The 18,628-nt window shown below is 36.9% G+C and overlaps 1 protein-coding gene across 2 annotated transcripts in view; it reads right to left on the bottom strand.

Moving 5' to 3' along the window:
• LOC124611521 (protein SDA1 homolog) overlaps positions 1 to 18,628 on the bottom strand; it is a 179,651-nt gene that overhangs the window by 103,237 nt on the left and 57,786 nt on the right. For both annotated transcript variants that reach the window (XM_047140253.1, XM_047140252.1), the window contains exons 4-8: positions 14,772 to 14,870; positions 14,502 to 14,684; positions 12,752 to 12,817; positions 9,934 to 10,026; positions 9,781 to 9,855 (exon numbers count right to left, since the gene is read on the bottom strand). In XM_047140253.1, the coding sequence (XP_046996209.1) occupies positions 9,781 to 9,855; positions 9,934 to 10,026; positions 12,752 to 12,817; positions 14,502 to 14,684; positions 14,772 to 14,870 (516 nt within the window). The remainder of the gene's footprint in view (positions 1 to 9,780; positions 9,856 to 9,933; positions 10,027 to 12,751; positions 12,818 to 14,501; positions 14,685 to 14,771; positions 14,871 to 18,628) is intronic.

Genomic DNA, 18,628 nt, shown 5'->3' with positions numbered 1-18,628 from the left:
TTCTCGATGGTACACAAAGGAGAACAAATGACACGGTATCGGGGACCTGAAGATTAATGAGCATATACATACACAAATGTATAGTGATAACCAAGAGGATCAAAAGGACATCAGAAAAAGATGTTAGCCTGGCCATGTGTTCTGGGGAGAGGAATGCAGTACCATTGACTTCATTTCCTATAAGGCAATAAATGGCAAACTAACACTGAAGAAGTACATTAATCACAGTCACACAAGATAAAAGGGGGATGTGATGGAAATAGGAAGAAGTATACAAGGAGGTGGCCTGAGCCTGAACAAAGTAGGCCATGAAGTGACAGGAAGTCAGAAATGTCTGGTAGATAATATATTGGAAGGAAGGTTGGGCAGCAGTGAGTCTTGAAAGGATACAGTACTTGAGTACTCATAATTAGGACAATGGAGGGATATGATGCACCTTGTTAAGTTAGGGTACGGAGTTGTATTGGATAGGTTACCCCTCCATAGATGGTAACCTATACCAGGATCGGGTGGACCCATAGGAGGGGTGGCTCCAACCATATTTTTGTCGATGAATGAAGGAGGCAGAGGGATACATCACATTGTATTCTGAGTAAATATGGGAAAGAGTACAATTCCTTGGAAAGATGGAGAAAAGAATAAGTTGGAAAGAAATGAACGGGCAAATGGCTGAAATAGGGTGAAGTTTTCTCCAGACTAAAATATTGAAAAAGAAAAGGAAAAATAATTTATGTGACTTACCTCTTCTGAGCTTCAATAGTGGGATACTGTTCTGAGTTTTGATCCTTATAGTAAAGTACTATAAATAGTCTTTAAAGAAGTGATAAGGCACAAACACATTGCAGAGTTCTAAGAATAAGTAATTAGGTGAAAGTTATATATATTTGTCAGAAACGCAGAGACAAGAAACAACTAGAAAATATGATACTGTATAATGAAGAACCTGGGTAAAAGACTGGATTCTTGGGTAATAATACAAATTTTAATTAGTAGAAGTAATTTAATTAACAATGAATGATGACAAAAGTATAGATCCACATAATTATATTTGAAGGATAGATTTGAATTAATAAAAACAATTAAGTATATATTAGACAATAGTATTACAGTAAGTGTAGAAATCATGTAAGGTGTTGTATTATGTTTGTATCTTCCATTCAATTCGGGGACTATGTAGTGTAAGATAACATTTAGTTACGAAATGCCATGGTACATTATTAGGCTCTTCAAGAAATAGATGATATTCACATGAATACAGAGAGAAAAACTATTATCTTAGGTTAACTGAGCTAGAGTGGAGCAGAACACTGACACTAGGCTTTGGTTTGTGCAGAGCCAAGAATATACACAGGAGCTGCATCTTCCATGGGCATGAGTGGTGAATGGACATCATAATTTGCTGTGGTGGACAGAACTACTCTGTGCAGCCACTGACTGGCCCACCAGGGAATAACAAAAGAGCCTGTATTAGCAATGAATGCTGTGTACAATGTAATGTATTTGACTTACTCTATTGTATACAGACCGGAGAGTAGGAGCCCGGTGTTCTTTGTAAAGTGCATTGTATTAATGGTTAACCTGCAATATATGGTTGAAATGATGGAACTCTGGTTATGAAAGTTTTATTCTGTTTGAGCAGATAAACAAGCTCTTTTCCAGCTAATTCATGAAACCTTCAGCGAAGAGGATCTGAGCACAATAAACACGGTTAATAGCTGGGACTAAATAACAGGACGAGCTCTACAAGATAAATCTATTGGTGACCACAGTATCCAGAAGATATTAGCAAACAAATAGATTCTACAAAAGTCATAAGCTATTTTGGGGGAAATACGTAACTGGTAGGTTCAGCATCTCCCTACAAGCAATAGAAAATTCACACTGTACATCAGGTTGTAAATATGGGTATAGCTGAGCATTTATACATTTGTTGTTGTTAAAGAATTTGAATTATTATTAAATATACAGATGTGAGTTCGTAATTCCTATCTGCAACATTTTACAACTTACAATAAGAGAAATTAGTCTATGGAATAGGAGTGTCAAGGAGAAACTTTTTCAGTTTGTTTTCAAATTTCACTTCGTTGTCTGTCAGACAATTTATATCACTGAGTAAGTTGTCAAAAACTTAAATTGCAGCATTGTGCAACCCTTTTTGTGCTAAAGACTACCTTAATTTGGAGAAATGAATGTCATTTTTCCTTCTGGTACTGTAGTTATGTAAATTATTGTTACTATTGTACTACAGTGGATTACTCATAACAAACTTCAGAAGGTAATAAATATACTGTGAATCAGTGGTCAGAATGCTCAACTCCCTAAAAAGATGTCTACAGGACATTATTCTTACAGAAGGTATTTGAGCCAATGAAGAAGACCTTCTTTCTTAAAAATGAGTTACCCCAAAACATTACTCCATATGACAATACAGAATGAAAATACGTAAAATATGTCAACTTACTGACCCCCCCCCCCCCCCCATGAACCATGGACCTTGCCGCTGGTGGGGAGGCTTGCATGTCTTAGCGATACAGATGCCCGTACCGTAGGTGCAACCACAATGGAGGGGTATCTGTTGAGAGGCCAGACAAACATGTGGTTCCTGAAGAGGGGCAGCAGCCTTTTCAGTAGTTGCAGGGGCAATAGTCTGGATGATTGACTGATCTGGCCCTGTAACACTAACCAAAACGGCCTTACTGTTGTGGTACTGCGAACTGCTGAAAGGAAGGGGAAACTACAATCGTAATTTTTCCCGAGGGCATGCAGCTTTACTGTATGATTAAATGAGGATGGTGTCCTCTTGGGTAAAGTATTCCGGAGGTAAAATAGTCCCCCATTCGGATCTCCGGGCGAGGACTACTCAAGAGGACATCGTTATCAAGAGAAAGAAAACTGGCGTTCTACGGATCGGAGCGTGGAATGTCAGATCCCTTAATCGGGCAGGTAGGTTAGAAAATTTAAAAAGGGAAATGGATAGCTTAAAGTTAGATATAGTGGGAATTAGTGAAATTCGGTGGCAGGAGGAACAAGACTTTTCGTCAGGTGAATACAGAGTTATAAATACAATATCAAATAGGGGTAATGCAGGAGTAGGTTTAATAATGAATAAAAAAATAGGAGTGGGGGTAAGCTACTACAAACAGCATAGTGAACGCATTATTGTGGCTAAGATAGACACGAAGCCCATGCCTACTACAGTAGTACAAGTTTATATGCCAACTAGCTCTGCAGATGATGAAGAAATTGATGAAATGCATGATGAGATAAAAGAAATTATTCAGGTAGTGAAGGGAGACGAAAATTTAATAGTCAGGGGTGACTGGAATTTGACAGTAGGAAAAGGAAGAGAAGGAAATGTAGTAGGTGAATATGGATTGGGGCTAAGAAATGAAAGAGGAAGCCGCCTGGTAGAATTTAGCAGAGAGCATAACTTAGTCATAGCTAACACTTGGTTCAAGAATCATGAAAGAAGGCTGTATACATGGAAGAACCCCAGAGATACTAAAAGGTTTCAGATAGATTATATAATGGTAAGACAGAGATTTAGGAATCAGATTTTAAATTGTAAGACATTTCCAGGGGCAGATGTGGACTCTGACCACAATCTATTGGTTATGAACTGCAGATTGAAACTGAAGAAACTGCAAAAAGGTGGGAATTTAAGGAGATGGGACTTGGATAAACTGACTAAACCAGAGGTTGTACAGAGTTTCAGGGAGAGCATAAGGGAACAATTGACAGGAATGGGGGAAAGAAATACAGTAGAAGAAGAATGGGTAGCTTTGAGGAATGAAATAGTGAAGGCAGCAGAGGATCGAGTAGGTAAAAAGACGAGGGCTAGTAGAAATCCTTGGGTAACAGAAGAGATACTGAATTTAATTGATGAAAGCAGAAAATACAAAAATGCAGTAAGTGAATCAGGCAAAAAGGTATACAAACGTCTCAAAAATGAGATTGACAAGAAGTGCAAAATGGCTAAGCAGGGATGGCTAGAGGACAAATGTAAGGATGTAGAGGCTTATCTCATGAGGGGTAAGATAGATACTGCCTACAGGAAAATTAAAGAGACCTTTGGAGAAAAAAGAACCACTTGCATGAATATCAAGAGCTCAGATGGAAACCCAGTTCTAAGCAAAGAAGGGAAAGCAGAAAGGTGGAAGGAGTATATAGATGGTCTATACAGGGGCGATGTTCTTGAGGACAATATTATGGAAATGGAAGAGGAGGTAGATGAAGATGAAATGGGAGATACGATACTGCGGGAAGTGTTTGACAGAGCGCTGGAAGACCTACGTCGAAACAAGGCCCCCGGAGCAGACAACATTCCATTAGAACAACTGACAGCCTTGGGAGAGCCAGGCCTAACAAAACTCTACCATCTGGTGAGCAAGATGTATGAGACAGGGGAAATTCCCTCAGACTTCAAAAATAATATAATAATTCCAATCCCAAAGAAATCAGGTGTGACAGATGTGAAAATTACTGAACTATCAGTTTAATAAGTCACAACTGCAAAATACTAATGCGAATTCTTTACAGACGAATGGAAAAACTGGTAGAAGCGGACCTCGGGGAAGATCAGTTTGGATTCCGTAGAAATGTTGAAACACGTGAGGCAATACTGACCCTACGACTTATCTTACAAGATAGATTAAGGAAAGGCAAACCTACGTTTCTAGCAATTGTAGACTTAGAGAAAGCTTTTGACAATGTTGACTGGAATACTCTCTCTCAAATTCTGAAGGTGGCAGGCGTAAAATACAGGGAGCGAAAGGCTATTTACAATTTGTACAGAAACCAGATGGCAGTTATAAGAGTCGAGGGACATGAAAGGGAAGCAGTGGTTGGGAAGGGAGTGAGACAGGGTTGTAGCCTCTCCCTGATGCTATTCAATCTGTATATTGAGCAAGTAGTAAAAGAAAAGTTCAGAGTAGGTATTAAAATCCATGGAGAAGAAATAAGAACTTTGAGGTTTGCCGATGACATTGTAATTCTGTCAGAGACAGCAAAGGACTTGGAAGAGCAGTTGAACGGAATGGACAGTGTCTTGAAAGGGGGGTATAAGATGAACATCAACACAAGCAAAACGAGGATAATGGAATGTAGTTGAATTAAATTGGGTGATGCTGAGGGAATTAGATTAGGAAATGACACGCTTAAAGTAGTAAAGGAGTTTTGCTATTTGGGGAGCAAAATAACTGCTGATGGTCGAAGTAGAGAGATATAAAATGTAGACTGGCAATGGCAAGGAAAGCGTTTCTGAAGAAAAGAAATTTGTTAACATCGAGCATAGATTTAAGTGTCAGGAAGTTGTTTTTGAAAGTATTTGTATGGAGTGTAGCCATGTATGGAAGTGAAACATGGACGATAAATAGTTTGGACAAGAAGAGAATACAAGCTTTCGAAATGTGGTGCTACAGAAGATTAGATGGGTAGATCACATAACAAACGAGGAGGTATTGAATAGAATTGGGGAGAAGAGGAGTTTGTGGCACAACTTGACTAGAAGAAGGGATCGGTTGGTAGGACATGTTCTGAGGCATCAAGGGATCACAAATTTAGTATTGGAGGGCAGCGTGGAGGGTACAAATCGTAGAGGGAGACCAAGAGATGAATACACTAAGCAGATTCAGAAGAATGTAGGTTGCAGTAGGTACTGGGAGATGAAGAAGCTTGCACAGGATAGAGTAGGATGGAGAGCTGCATCAAACCAGTCTCAGGACTGAAGACCACAACAACACTTTCAATCCCATAAAAATTTAAGTTATCTAGGACACACAGTCAAATGGATCACAGAAAATATCAACCAGTACAATTTTGTTACTTAATGCTTGTATAATTTGGTGAGTGAACATGTAAATGGCATTCTCAGAGAACAACCCTTCTGAAATCCAAACTGTGATTTGCTGAGAATACTGTTGTTGCTTGGGTGAAAAACTATTCTAGAATACATCAAGTTAAAAATGTTGTAAAGTGATGTCAGCAATGAAACAAGACGATAGTTTTTTACATCTCTTCTGCCACCTTCCTTAAAGAGGAGCTTGACAACGGTACATTTCAGTCTCTCTGGAAAAATGCCATGAGTTAGTGATGCATTACACATTTCAAGTAAGACAGGACTCATTATATGGGAACTAATCCTTAGAACTCTACTGGAAAATCCAGATGAGTTTTAACTTTTTAGAGAATGTATAATTTTCTTAATTTTAGAAGCCATTGGTGATACACTCATTTAACTGAATTTTATTAGAGTTTCATTTTCAACATAATGCTGTAATTTTTCTCTTGAACTGTTTGTCCCTACATTGGCAGTGACTCCTCATTTATAGCCCTTCCATTCAGTTCACTAGTGTTGTTATCCTGTTCTGTGGCTGGTTGTCCCGTCTCTCGCTTCACTACATTCCAAACACTCTTAAGTCTATTGTCAGCGTTGCTTATTTCTGCCATTACGTGCCTGTTCCTTGATATTCCAATAACTTTTATCAGTAATTTCGAGAAGTTTTTATAGTGTGCAACTACTGCTGGATCTCTACTTGTTCTTGCTGACACATATATTTCTCATTTTGTTTCACAAGATACTTTAATACCTCTAGTGATCCATGGTTTTTATTCTTTCTGATTAGCTGACGCAGAAAGCTATTTTCAAAAAAATCAGCCAATCTATCTTTCCCTTTCCCACTCTACTGTATGCCATGTCAAGTACATCACCACCACCCAATTGTAGCATCAGGCAATCCACTCATATGAGATTTCATTTCAGTCAGCACTAGTCAGCTCAACTTAAATCTTCACATGGCTCACAGTAGTGTTAACCCAGGGCTGGTCATGGCGGTGCAGGCTATCCACCAAACTCATATTTGTGTGTGTAGTTGCTACTCCAATTTCATCCAGGTCACCCCTAATTCTGTAATTACTGTCTTTTGCCAGGCTGTTCCCCACTCCACCTACTGCAATAACCATATCCTCTTTGACAAAATCTTCGCATAGATTCCCTACATCCTCTGTCACTGGTCTAAGGCTAGCACCTGGCTTCATAATATGTATGACCTGGTAACTCCATTCCTAATCTGTCCTGTACGATCTGGCCTGCATCCCTCCCATGGTTGCTACCTAGCAGCAAGACATTTTTCTTCTTACTCTCTTTTGGTACCAACCTAGTTTCTTTGCCAGAAGACTGCTGCATCCTACTGCAACCTACAGCTGGATGAGATAACAAGACAAATTTATTTGCTACTGTAAGCTTAAAATATATATGAAGAAACTGAAGAGCTGTTTCTCTTTTGCCCTTTTGTTATCTTTACACAGTTCCCATCATCTTCCCCCCCCCCCCTTTTCAACCTATATAGTTCAATCTTCACATGTTCTAAATCAGCCTGAAGGGCACAAATCTTTGCTTCTTGTTCGGCAATTCTCTTGTCGCTATCTTCTTCTTATTCTTCTTCTATTTTCCCCAGAGCCTCAAGTGCCATGGAAGAGCCTCACTGAGTTTCCCACCACTATCACCCAAGTGGAATTCCAACCCACAGTCTACATATACTACTTCCTCTCTGACTATCCTATGGCAACATCCACAGTTATCACGCATTACAACACAAATTACACACTTAAAAATTTAATAAAATCACTTAAACACTTTACACTACTGGCATTTTTGTTACTTACAAGCCACAAAAGTCAGGTCTAGACGTAAGTGCTTCGGGTGTAAAATATAACATAAAAAGTTAATTATTTCCACTGACAACAAGAACTCACGCTCACTTAACTGCAGCAGTATCTGTTAATTAACTTAGAATATACCTTTTAACAGAACTATAATGTAGAAATCCAGAACAATTAAATTGAATACTGCACCAAAATGCAAACAAAAATATGACTACAACCCGACTTTAGGATCTTTTCATATTTTCTGGAATAATACGTAAAGAAAAGTGATACCTTTAACAGTACACTTAAATAGCACACAAATTTTTGTGTTTAATCGGTAATTTCTACTAAAAACTTGCATGTCACACTTGGTGCAGGGGCAGTTTTAATGAATTATATTGTTCATTATAGAGAGGAAGTTGACAGATATACAATTTTTTATGCCTTAACTGTCTCCTATCCTGAGCAAATGTAGCACTGTTCGCATCATGTGGAACTGTCTTCCTGGGAGTCAGTCTGTAAACAATTTTATATTACTTTCTCCTCCAGTTTCTTCCATTCCTATTGAAACACCACCATATACAGACATTGTTCCTTTCTTTATAATTCATCTCAATTTATTTATCTCAGATGGAATCACCCCTAGAGTGACAATACATTCATTATTAACTATCTGTGTTCAAAATTTTTATACAAAGTATCCAAGCTTTTAAAGAAATATTCCACTTGTTCAGTTTTGCTTTTATTGTTAGTTACTGTGCCACCTATTACCTTTGTTTATGCTGGTGTCTTCAGTCCAAAAACTGGCTTGACACTGCTCTCTACAGACAGCAGAGCTGAATGTCCTTGAAAAATATCCCTTTGCTTTCAGTCGTTCATAATACTAACATAACAGGACAATGCTGACTAATGTTACATGACCAGATCAGTTCATTAGGCAGCAGACCATTGCCCCCTGTAAATACTGAAAATGTTGCTACTTCTCATCAGGAACTACAGGTTATTCTGACCACTATAGAGATACCACTCCCACAGCAATTGCATCTACGGGATGGCTATCTGTATCAACGAGATACACAAACCACCCTGTCTCGGCAAGGTCCATAGTTTATGGATGGAGTCTACTATCCCTCCCCCATCTACCCTTTTTCTAATTCTCTTAGGAAAGAACGAGAAACTACTGAAAATGTGTGCATGGTATAAGGATAAGAAAACAAATTATATGTTAGCACAAGATGTAAGATTTGTTTTCCTATAGGTTCATTAAAGACATACTTTTTTTGTACTTAAAATTAATCCCATCTTCAGAGACCATTCTAATGGCGTAATTATTTATTTAGAATAGATTTTCCGTACAAATTCTACCTGAACACCCCAAGGAAGGTGAGATAGGAGTTCAATCAGATTTTCCTTTAGCTCTTCTGACAGTACCTGTAACTGCAGTAATTCAAGGTGGACCAAGAGTCTTTTTAGTAAGATTCAAAGAGATAAGAAAAGACCAAGACAAGAAATAACAAAAGGTTGATAGGTGATGTTAGAAAATACGCTGGAGTATCAAGGATGCCTATCACTGAACAAAAAGAAAGAGGATCTTTATTCACCTAGATGTAAAACTTCAACAGGGCAAGGTGGTACAATGGTACAACACTGAACTCATATTCAGGAAGAACAAATCTTGGTTCAGCAATCCAGCAATATGTAAGGCAAATGCTGGGATGGTACTCCTAAAAAATAAGGCAGGTTTCCTTCCTTATCCTTTCCCAATCTCAGCTTGTGCTGCTTCTCTATTGAACGCATTGTTAATGGACATTAAACCCCTAATGTTCTGTCCTTCCATTTATGGAATATTTATGCTTGGCCTCTATACAATACAGCACAAGAAGGGCAGCCTATTTTCTACAATTTCCAACATCTGGGATGTTTCTTCAGGCTTGTGCAGACAATTCTCTTTTATGTAGTGTGAGCCATACTGCTGCCTAATGAACTTATACATTCCATTTTTATTCATGTGGAACAGTATATTTTTCTAGTTTAACAGATTTTTATCTACAGTCTAGAACACTGAATAACTTCTTGCCATTCACTGACAAGTCAAAACTATAAACATATCTGCCAAACTGAATAACATTTACTTACGTCAGAGTCACTATCATCGGACTTCTCTTCTGCTGGATCAGTTCCAAGAAAAAACTTTAGAGCTGCTACCATAACCTAAAAGATAAAAACAATCTTTAGATGCAATCTAATTACAAGAAATAATTTAATACTGATTAGCAAATAAGACATTACCTTCACAAATTTTGAAAAGCACGCCGTTGCAATCACATTGACTGTTTTTGCATCATTCCACACATTTTTCTTGTACAGTTCTATCATAATGTCCTTAAACAAAAATATGTAAATTAATACACTATACACACATACACCACTTAATCCAACTCAGATTCTCACTTCAGTAACAGATCATTAGTTGTAGCTAACACTTAGCATGCTGCTGAAAAAACAGCTGTCATTTTGTTACAAAATCAGTATTCTACTAGAGTAAATATTGTGTGTGTGTGTGTGTGTGTGTGTGTGTGAAAGTCCACAGCTTCAACCGAATTTCTTTCTCAATAGGGCTACTTCAGCTGTAGTAAATATTGTGTGTGTGTGTGTGTGTGTGTGTGTGTGTGTGTGAAAGTCCACAGCTTCAACCGAATTTCTTTCTCAATAGGGCTACTTCAGCTATAATTGCCATTGTCAATGTATGTGCAAATAACACACAGTATTTTATCATGATTTTCTTAAATTGTTTTTAGTTACATTTTATGGCTATATAATGTTGTATATGTAGGTATTTATGTCTAGTTACTCTTCACTTCTGTATCACATTAGTGAGTATTCACTTATTAAATTGCTGTCTATGATTTTGTGATCTATGTTTGAATTTTAGCAAATTTGTGAAACTTGTTGGTCCTTTTTCACATTAGCGGATTTTCCAATGTCTTTTAGTTTATATTTATATTTTAACGAACTTCTGACACCATTTCTTGTTGCACCAATGATGCTGTTTGGTTAGAAAGTCGCTTTATATAGTTTATGAATTTAGTTCATTAATCGTTTAATCTTTGCTGCTACTTTTGTCTTTCATTACGAAATGTTTTTGCTATGTCTAAATTTGCCCATTATCGCAATTTAATATTTCAATAAAATTTTCTACATATCTTTTATGTTTAGTCTCCTTATTCATCTAATATCTTCTGTGGTTGATTAAATGTGTGCATACATATTTCCATTTCTTCAAGAACATTCATCACTAGTCACTTTGGTATTACGTGCAGGATTTTTCACTGCTTGTGCTATACATTATGCTTTGTAGTTCTCAGGCTTTAAAACCAGAAACATTACTCTTATAATCTCTAGTGTGCTCTTGATATTTGGTTTTTATATTCAATTTGGCATGAACTGGTAATTTTGTCTTCTCTGAGTGGATTCATGATTTAACAAACACATTCAACTGTGAGAACATGAGTACTCTACAACCAATGTTTCAAAGTGAACCACTTCTCAATGCAATGGTTTGTTTGAACACTGCAGTACTTCGCAACATATGCCCTGATTTTCCACGGATCTATTAAGTTAGTTCTAAGTCAGTTATAAGATGACCTAAAATTTAATGTGGACTTCGAACCACACGTAACTTCATTTTTCACATTAAAAAAGTCACTGCCAGGCATGAAACAAGTGATAAGTGATACAGAGCTCTGTTCAAAGAGGCAATCTGAAAGCTGTATCACTTTAAATCCTTTAATTTTTATATATGTTCCAAGAGTGGATCCAGTACCAACCACGATGGTCATTACAGGCTCTTCAATTCAAAATGAAGAAAGCATATTGATTATTTATGATTTTAAAAGCATTTTTAGTGCCATAGAGCACAGCAGTAAACTAGTTATTGACACAGCTCAAGAAATAACAAAATGTTCTCGAAGAAATAAATACAATTATCTACTTCGGTTTAAAGCTTACACAGGCATTTTGTATGACAAAATTGTAGACCAGTTGTCTAAAGGAGCTGCCATATTTTGACCCTTCTTAGATATCCAGTTACTTTTCACTGAATTTACATATCAAGTTAACACGAAAGTCAGATGCCATGAGGAATGGGAACCATCATCTGTTAAAGGAGAATATTATTGTTGGATACAGCCCCACATTACTGTACACTGTGGAGCTATTTCTACACTCAAAAGAATGAAATTTAATCATGGCAGCTTTCCTTCCCATTTATTTTGTCTATAGCTTAGGAATTCTGATACCTGTGACTGCAAAAACTAAGGAAATGTGGAGGACATTAACACTTTAATCTTCACCTGCCCAAAGTATAATCAACATAGAGAACAATTGCATTCACAACTTAGCAATCTTAGGGTTCCATTCTAAACAAGCACTATTAGTCTTCTAATTAAGAATGATAAAGCAGTGCTTTGATGTCAGACACAACTTATTTTAGTGATCAGTTTTAAAATTTGGCCACAAAACTCAGACAAAGTGCAATCACCACTTTACTTAAGGAATCATTTATATCTCAAAGGGAATTGAATTGTCCTGATTTTTTTTTTTTCCAATATTTAGAAATTAAGGTTGTTTTTGTTTACCTGATAGTGAAGAAACAACGTTTAGTTGAAATATGTTCATGTCTAAGTTAGAGAAAATCCCATTTTTCTTTTAACTGTTAATGTCTAAATAGTGTACCCATAACAAATATTAAATAAAAAAAATTAATTGCGCCTATCTGATGATGTTCATTATATACATGTTGTAAAGAGAATGTCGTTGCAGCAAACAACCTCAACCAGGCAGATCAGAGGTCGACAATATGGTTCACAACTACATCTCTCTATGCACAATAACCCTTATCCAGTAGCAGCTCTTTATCACAATGATACATTTAATACTGCAAAAGTAAAAATAAATATTTTATTTGCGAAACAAATTATATGAGGACTATTAGGTTCTTAGTGTGACTGTATTTCAGAGCAATTAACAACACTTTACACCTAGTTCCAGTATTCACTATTGCAGTGAAGTAGATATTATTAAAAATATATTATTTTACAGGACATACCACTGACATTTTGGCTGCTTTGGAATTAGTATCCTTCAGCATACTATACATGAAGTTCTGCAAAGTCTGAAAAATTACAATACAGACTATATTTTAAACACATATCGGGCTGCCACGTAATGCATTAAAATATAAGGCATTCAGCTGCTTTTCCTGCCACAGGACTAACAATGCCAGTACATAATATACTCAAATGAAAGCTTAAAGAAAAGCAATGTCAAGTTAATAACAACATATAATTTACAAGGATAAAAAAAGAAACAGCAAATTTTTTGTTTATCAGAAGTTGCACAGATAAAATTACAACATAAATAGCAAGCAGACAAAAAAATCAGCCCAACCTTTTTATATGTTTCTCCCTCAAGACACTTTCTGCACATTTGCTACGTACTTGAGTATTTTGAATGTGAGACTTGCTGTTTCACATCACCATGAATTATACAAAGTACATCTGACTAAAAAGAAATTTCATTCAAATCACAATCGATATGTTTCTAAGGGCTACTGATGCGCACCAGAATTTACAAGTATGCATACTGGAATCCGGAACAGAAGTGCAGTAAGCCACTGGCTGTATCACATCACCAATTTTCTGAAATTTAAATCTTAGTTGTTACAGTGCGCTACCTTTCCTTGGCCTCCATCTGGGATTCAGAGTCGCTTTCAGTTCACTCTGTTACCCTTAAACTTATTCCCTAGGTGCCTCTCTCCATCAGCAAAGGAACTCATTAATCAATTCAGAAGGGCAGAGATACAATATCCAGTTTTCATGTGTGCATAAGTTTCATGCCAGCTGTTCTATTTTCAGCAACTGATTGGTACACATGCACACTGCAGTATGCTGTGAAAAATCTTCTTTTTACTTTATTTGTAACTTGAAACTGAACTGTACACATGCACACTGCATCATACTGTGAAAAATCTTCTTTTTACTTTGTTTATAACTTAAAATTGAACTGTAGCATTAAAAATAAAATAAATGAATAATGGAACTGCAACTGTTACAATTCCATTTTTTAAATGAAATTTCCCAGTGGCCCTTAGCAATGCTGTATTTTTTAATAATTCAGACAAAAAAATCGCTCCAGCTGGAAATTCATAAGCTGCTTGAAACAATATTTAGAAGACGCCTGTGACTAAATATATCATAACAGATTTGGTGGTAAGTATGAACAATACAACATTCTTGACTTGTTTCCAAATATCATTGTCTTCTCTGCAAAGCATTTTGATGATTTGGCTTGTCACCTTCATCAGGGGCTACCTGAGACAGTATCAGGTAGGACTCGATGAGGGTAATGAGTCACATCATCACATTACTGTGCAAGAAAGGTCAAATTGCTGAGAAAACCTGGGGACTAACACAAATCATTTTACTACTGCATTGGTGAGAGTAATCATCTTCAGCAAGTAACACTCTAGAATGCTGGTAGTTCTTTATAACCTATTTTATAATATTAGCTTATCTTCATTAAGGTCAGACATCACTGGGAGAAGTATATCCAGTAGCATGTAGCTCACAAAATTCGTAGTCTTCATAGTCAAATTCTATACAATAAGTAGGGGCATTACACAGCATTAACAAAGTGAATAAAATAAATAAGAAACAATTTTTGGATAGAACAGTTAGCAATAAGTACAATACAAATAGTAGCTATTATTTCAATTTGATTCAATCTACTGAATAATGGCTTACATGTATGATATGTCCATAATATATATATATATAGAAATATTTTTATCAAGTTACCGTGTTCAACCGTGCATTCTTGTGCTTGGAATTTTGGTTCTTAATGTCTGTGATTATATGTGTTTCTAAAAATTTTCTCAGTGGTTTATCTTGACAACGTAACAACTGGAAGAAGAGAGAAAGCAGATCTGTTGGTGCTAACAAATTTTTGTTGCGCAGCAAAATAAGTGCTCGACACAATGTCTGTAAAAACAAAGATTCAGAACAATGAAACTCTCAGAAATTTTTACAAAGTGATTAAAATAACAGATACAATAACCTTGTACTAACCATTCGGAAGTCACTGTCAAGAACAGTTTGATGTGTTTGTAAGATATCTATCAGTTGTTGGGGATATTTAGCAAGTACTTCAGGATAACAATGTGAAACCTGTAATAGGGATTCAGCATTCATAAGCAAGTCAGAAAAATTAATCAGAAATTTAAATACACGACAAACACACAATTTTTCACACAAATAGAAACACATCCAATCACTAAATACAATAAAGAATATTTTAAATACAAAACATCCATTCTCTCCTCAAACTTAAACAATAGTGAAGGGACTCTGCAGTTTTAAAACAGTATGAAATGCGTTTTTTCTATACGTTCATTTACTTATTTTCCCATGCAATGTACTTGTACTGAACAGGAAGATTGTTTCTACCATGTACAGACTCTAGGAATAGATCAATGAGAGGATACAGAACAAAAAAGGTCTAACGAACTTATGTAGGCAAATGCATAGTTTCCATGATAGAGACCATTTATTCAATCATACTTTGTTACAGAGACTGCGGTCTAATATGCACTGTAACATGTGAATACAGTTCCAATATGCATGGGTTCCTCATAGAGGGTGGTACTGTTCCTCATATGTCATGCCCTACAACCCTCTCCTGCCATCATAATTGGTAATGTTGCATCCGATTCGGTTTTCTTGCTGACTCACTTTGTAGAGGATGTGATACAGTGTTCCATATTTGAATCGAGAGCTTGCCGACATATTGTTTACTTATAGAAAGGCAAGTGGCAATGGGTGATGGGCAGCAAGGCTGTATCACAAGATCTACCCCTGGCGACAACAACCATGGCATTCAATGTTTGCAACAGTGTTTCGCCGTTTGTCTGACACAGGATCATTTAAGAAAGTGGGAAATCATGACGGACATATCAGAAATGTTTGGACACCAGTCTTGGAGGAAAATGTGATTAATACTGTGGAAGGCAACTGCCGTGTCAGTACCAGGCAGTTGGCCTGCCACTGCAGGGTAAGCCAGGTGACAATGTGGAACATTTCCACGACAATTGTTACTACCCTTATCACCTACAGCATGTGCAGTGCTTACTAGCGACAGATTTTCCACATCGAGAGCAGTTTTGTTACTGGTTTTTTCACCAGGGAACCATGATTTGTGTCATCCATCCTATTCACAGATAACAGTAATATGTGGAATAGTATGCAGAACACCCATGATATGGTGACAGTGAATTACCATCATTGGCGCAGCCGGAATGTGTGGACTGGGATGGTTAGCAACCGTATTTTGGGAGCAATCTTCCTTGCAGATCACTGGAACTATAGGCGTTTCTTGTAGGTGACTTTGCCTCCCCTGTTGGAAGAAGTGCCATTGATGATTCAAAGGGTTATGTGGCTGCTACATGATGGCAATCCAGCTCACTTTGCCATTAACATCTGGACACATCTCAAATGTGTCTTCCCTGGTCGATGGATAGAGTGATAGGGTCCAGTTGCATGGCCTGTTCAATCACCAGATTTCAACCTGTGCAATTTCTGGTTATGGGGCCATCTCAAAAGTATTGTGTATGCACAGCACATTTCAGATGTGGAGACATTTGAGCAGTGTATTCATGCTGCCTTTGACACTGATCGGATGCAGCCTCGCCAATTTGAACGTGTGAGATGGAAACGCTACGGCGTACATGTGTGTGTTCAGGCACATGCAAACTATTTACAACACATACTGTAGCTGTGGCTGCATGGTATAGCACATATTAGACTCCAGCCTTCTGTTCTTCAGTAAAGAACTTTAGTGAGTATTTTTGATACATATGATACTAGAATGATTGTGTGTGTGGTTACTTTTTCATCTACCCATTCATGCTTTCGTTGCAGTGTTACTACATTATTTTCAAAAACTGATGGAATTTCTGTAGTTTCATAAACAACATTCATGAGCTTGTGTAGATTTGTTCCACTATTTAGCTTAATTCCTGCAAGAATTTCTCTAATCAATACTTGCACATTTGTACCTTCTGAGTTCGTGCAAAACTTTTTGATATTTCAGGATAACAAGTGTCTCCTATCATCTTCTTACACTGTCTCATCACTCCTTCTGGACAAACTATAAAACTTATGATTGAATAAAGGGTCTCTAGCACGGAAACCATCCATTTGCGTACACGAGTTCATTAGACCTTTTTTGTTCTGTATCCTCTCATCAATCAATCCCTAGTTTGTAAATAGTGGGAAAAAATCATCCTGTAGACACTGTACAAATGCTGCACACTGATTATTTAACAACCACTTTAGGAAGCTCAGAACATGGAGCATTTTAATTGCATATGGAAAAGGTATTCGGTTAATGGAAGCAGAAAATGAGATGAGAAGATGGAAGCAATACTTGGAAAAGTTTTATAGTTTGTCCAGAAGGAGTGATGAGACAGTGTAAGAAGATGATAGGAGACACTTGTTATCCTGAAATATCAAAAAGTTTTGCACGAACTCAGAAGGTACAAATGTGCAAGTATTGATTAGAGAAATTCTTGCAGGAATTAAGCTAAATAGTGGAACAAATCTACACAAGCTCATGAATGTTGTTTATGAAACTACAGAAATTCCATCAGTTTTTGAAAATAATGTAGTAACACTGCAACGAAAGCATGAATGGGTAGATGAAAAAGTAACCACGCACACAATCATTCTAGTATCATATGTATCAAAAATACTCACCAAAGTTCTTTACTGAAGAACAGAAGGGAAGACTGAAAGTAGATTAGGAGAACATCAAACCAGTTTTGGGAGAACTAGAGGCTTTTGAGAAGCAATTTTAGCATGTAGCTAATAACAGAAGACAGATAACCATTTACACTTCAACAGCAAATGGCACTTGACATGTGAATTTTGTTTTTCACTCAGATGTCAAGCCTCATTCGACATGATTTTTTTTTTGCAGCTCTCACATGCTCCACTCTTGAATCTGACTGAACTATGCTGCATAGTACTGCCATCTAGGTAGGCCTGTGTTAACTCAAGAGTAGAACTGTAGCAGATGTGTTGAGACAAAGGGTGTAATTGTTATGTTCAAATTACCATGTGTGAAATGGTTAGTTCTTCATGCACAGTCCTTAGAGGAAGGAACTCTAGAGCTCTTAGAGGAATGTCTATGCGAAAACACAAATGACAATGATTCTGATTATGACAGTGATTCATCTGTTAACAATTTGGGTGAAATAACGATGGAAACAGTCCACATTGTAGAGATGCAAAAAATATCCCACAATGAAAAGTTTTGTATTGTAATACTTATGTAAATATATTTGAATGAAAGTGCACTTTTTGTTTTAATGCATACCCTAATTATTGGTCAATGGACTCATTGTTTCCACAAAGAGACTCGTGCTCACAGCCTGGACATCAGCAGTTTAAATAATGAGTACATGGAGACGCCCTGTGTCAACATTACAGAATGTAAAAGCTTAAGAAAATGTAGTGGAACCTCATTTACCGGGATCTCACTAATCTAAATCTTGGTAGTACAGTAACTGCTCAGTATTCAATACTCTGGAAATAATAATGACAACAACCGATGATGATGATGATGACCATCATCATCATCATAATTAAATTTAAATACAGCGAAACCACAATACACAGACCTTGGAACTGTGTCAGTTGACAGGTTAACATTAAGTTGTATAGTACTGCTTTGTCCACATTTGTTGCAAATGTAGAACAACATCGAAGAATAAGAAGGTGGTATCCATGGACAAAAAGATGTACTGTACGGGATGGACAAAGAAGAATTGTTGAAAAACATCACTGCTTAATTTGATCTTGGAATTTTTACAGTGTTAAATTAAAAGCATAATCCATGATCAGTCATTTACAAGTTCACTGGTGTA

Source organism: Schistocerca americana, chromosome 1 (genome assembly GCF_021461395.2).
Source record: "Schistocerca americana isolate TAMUIC-IGC-003095 chromosome 1, iqSchAmer2.1, whole genome shotgun sequence".
Lineage (NCBI taxonomy): Eukaryota > Metazoa > Arthropoda > Insecta > Orthoptera > Acrididae > Schistocerca > Schistocerca americana.
This window is presented reverse-complemented; position numbering and strand designations above follow the sequence as displayed.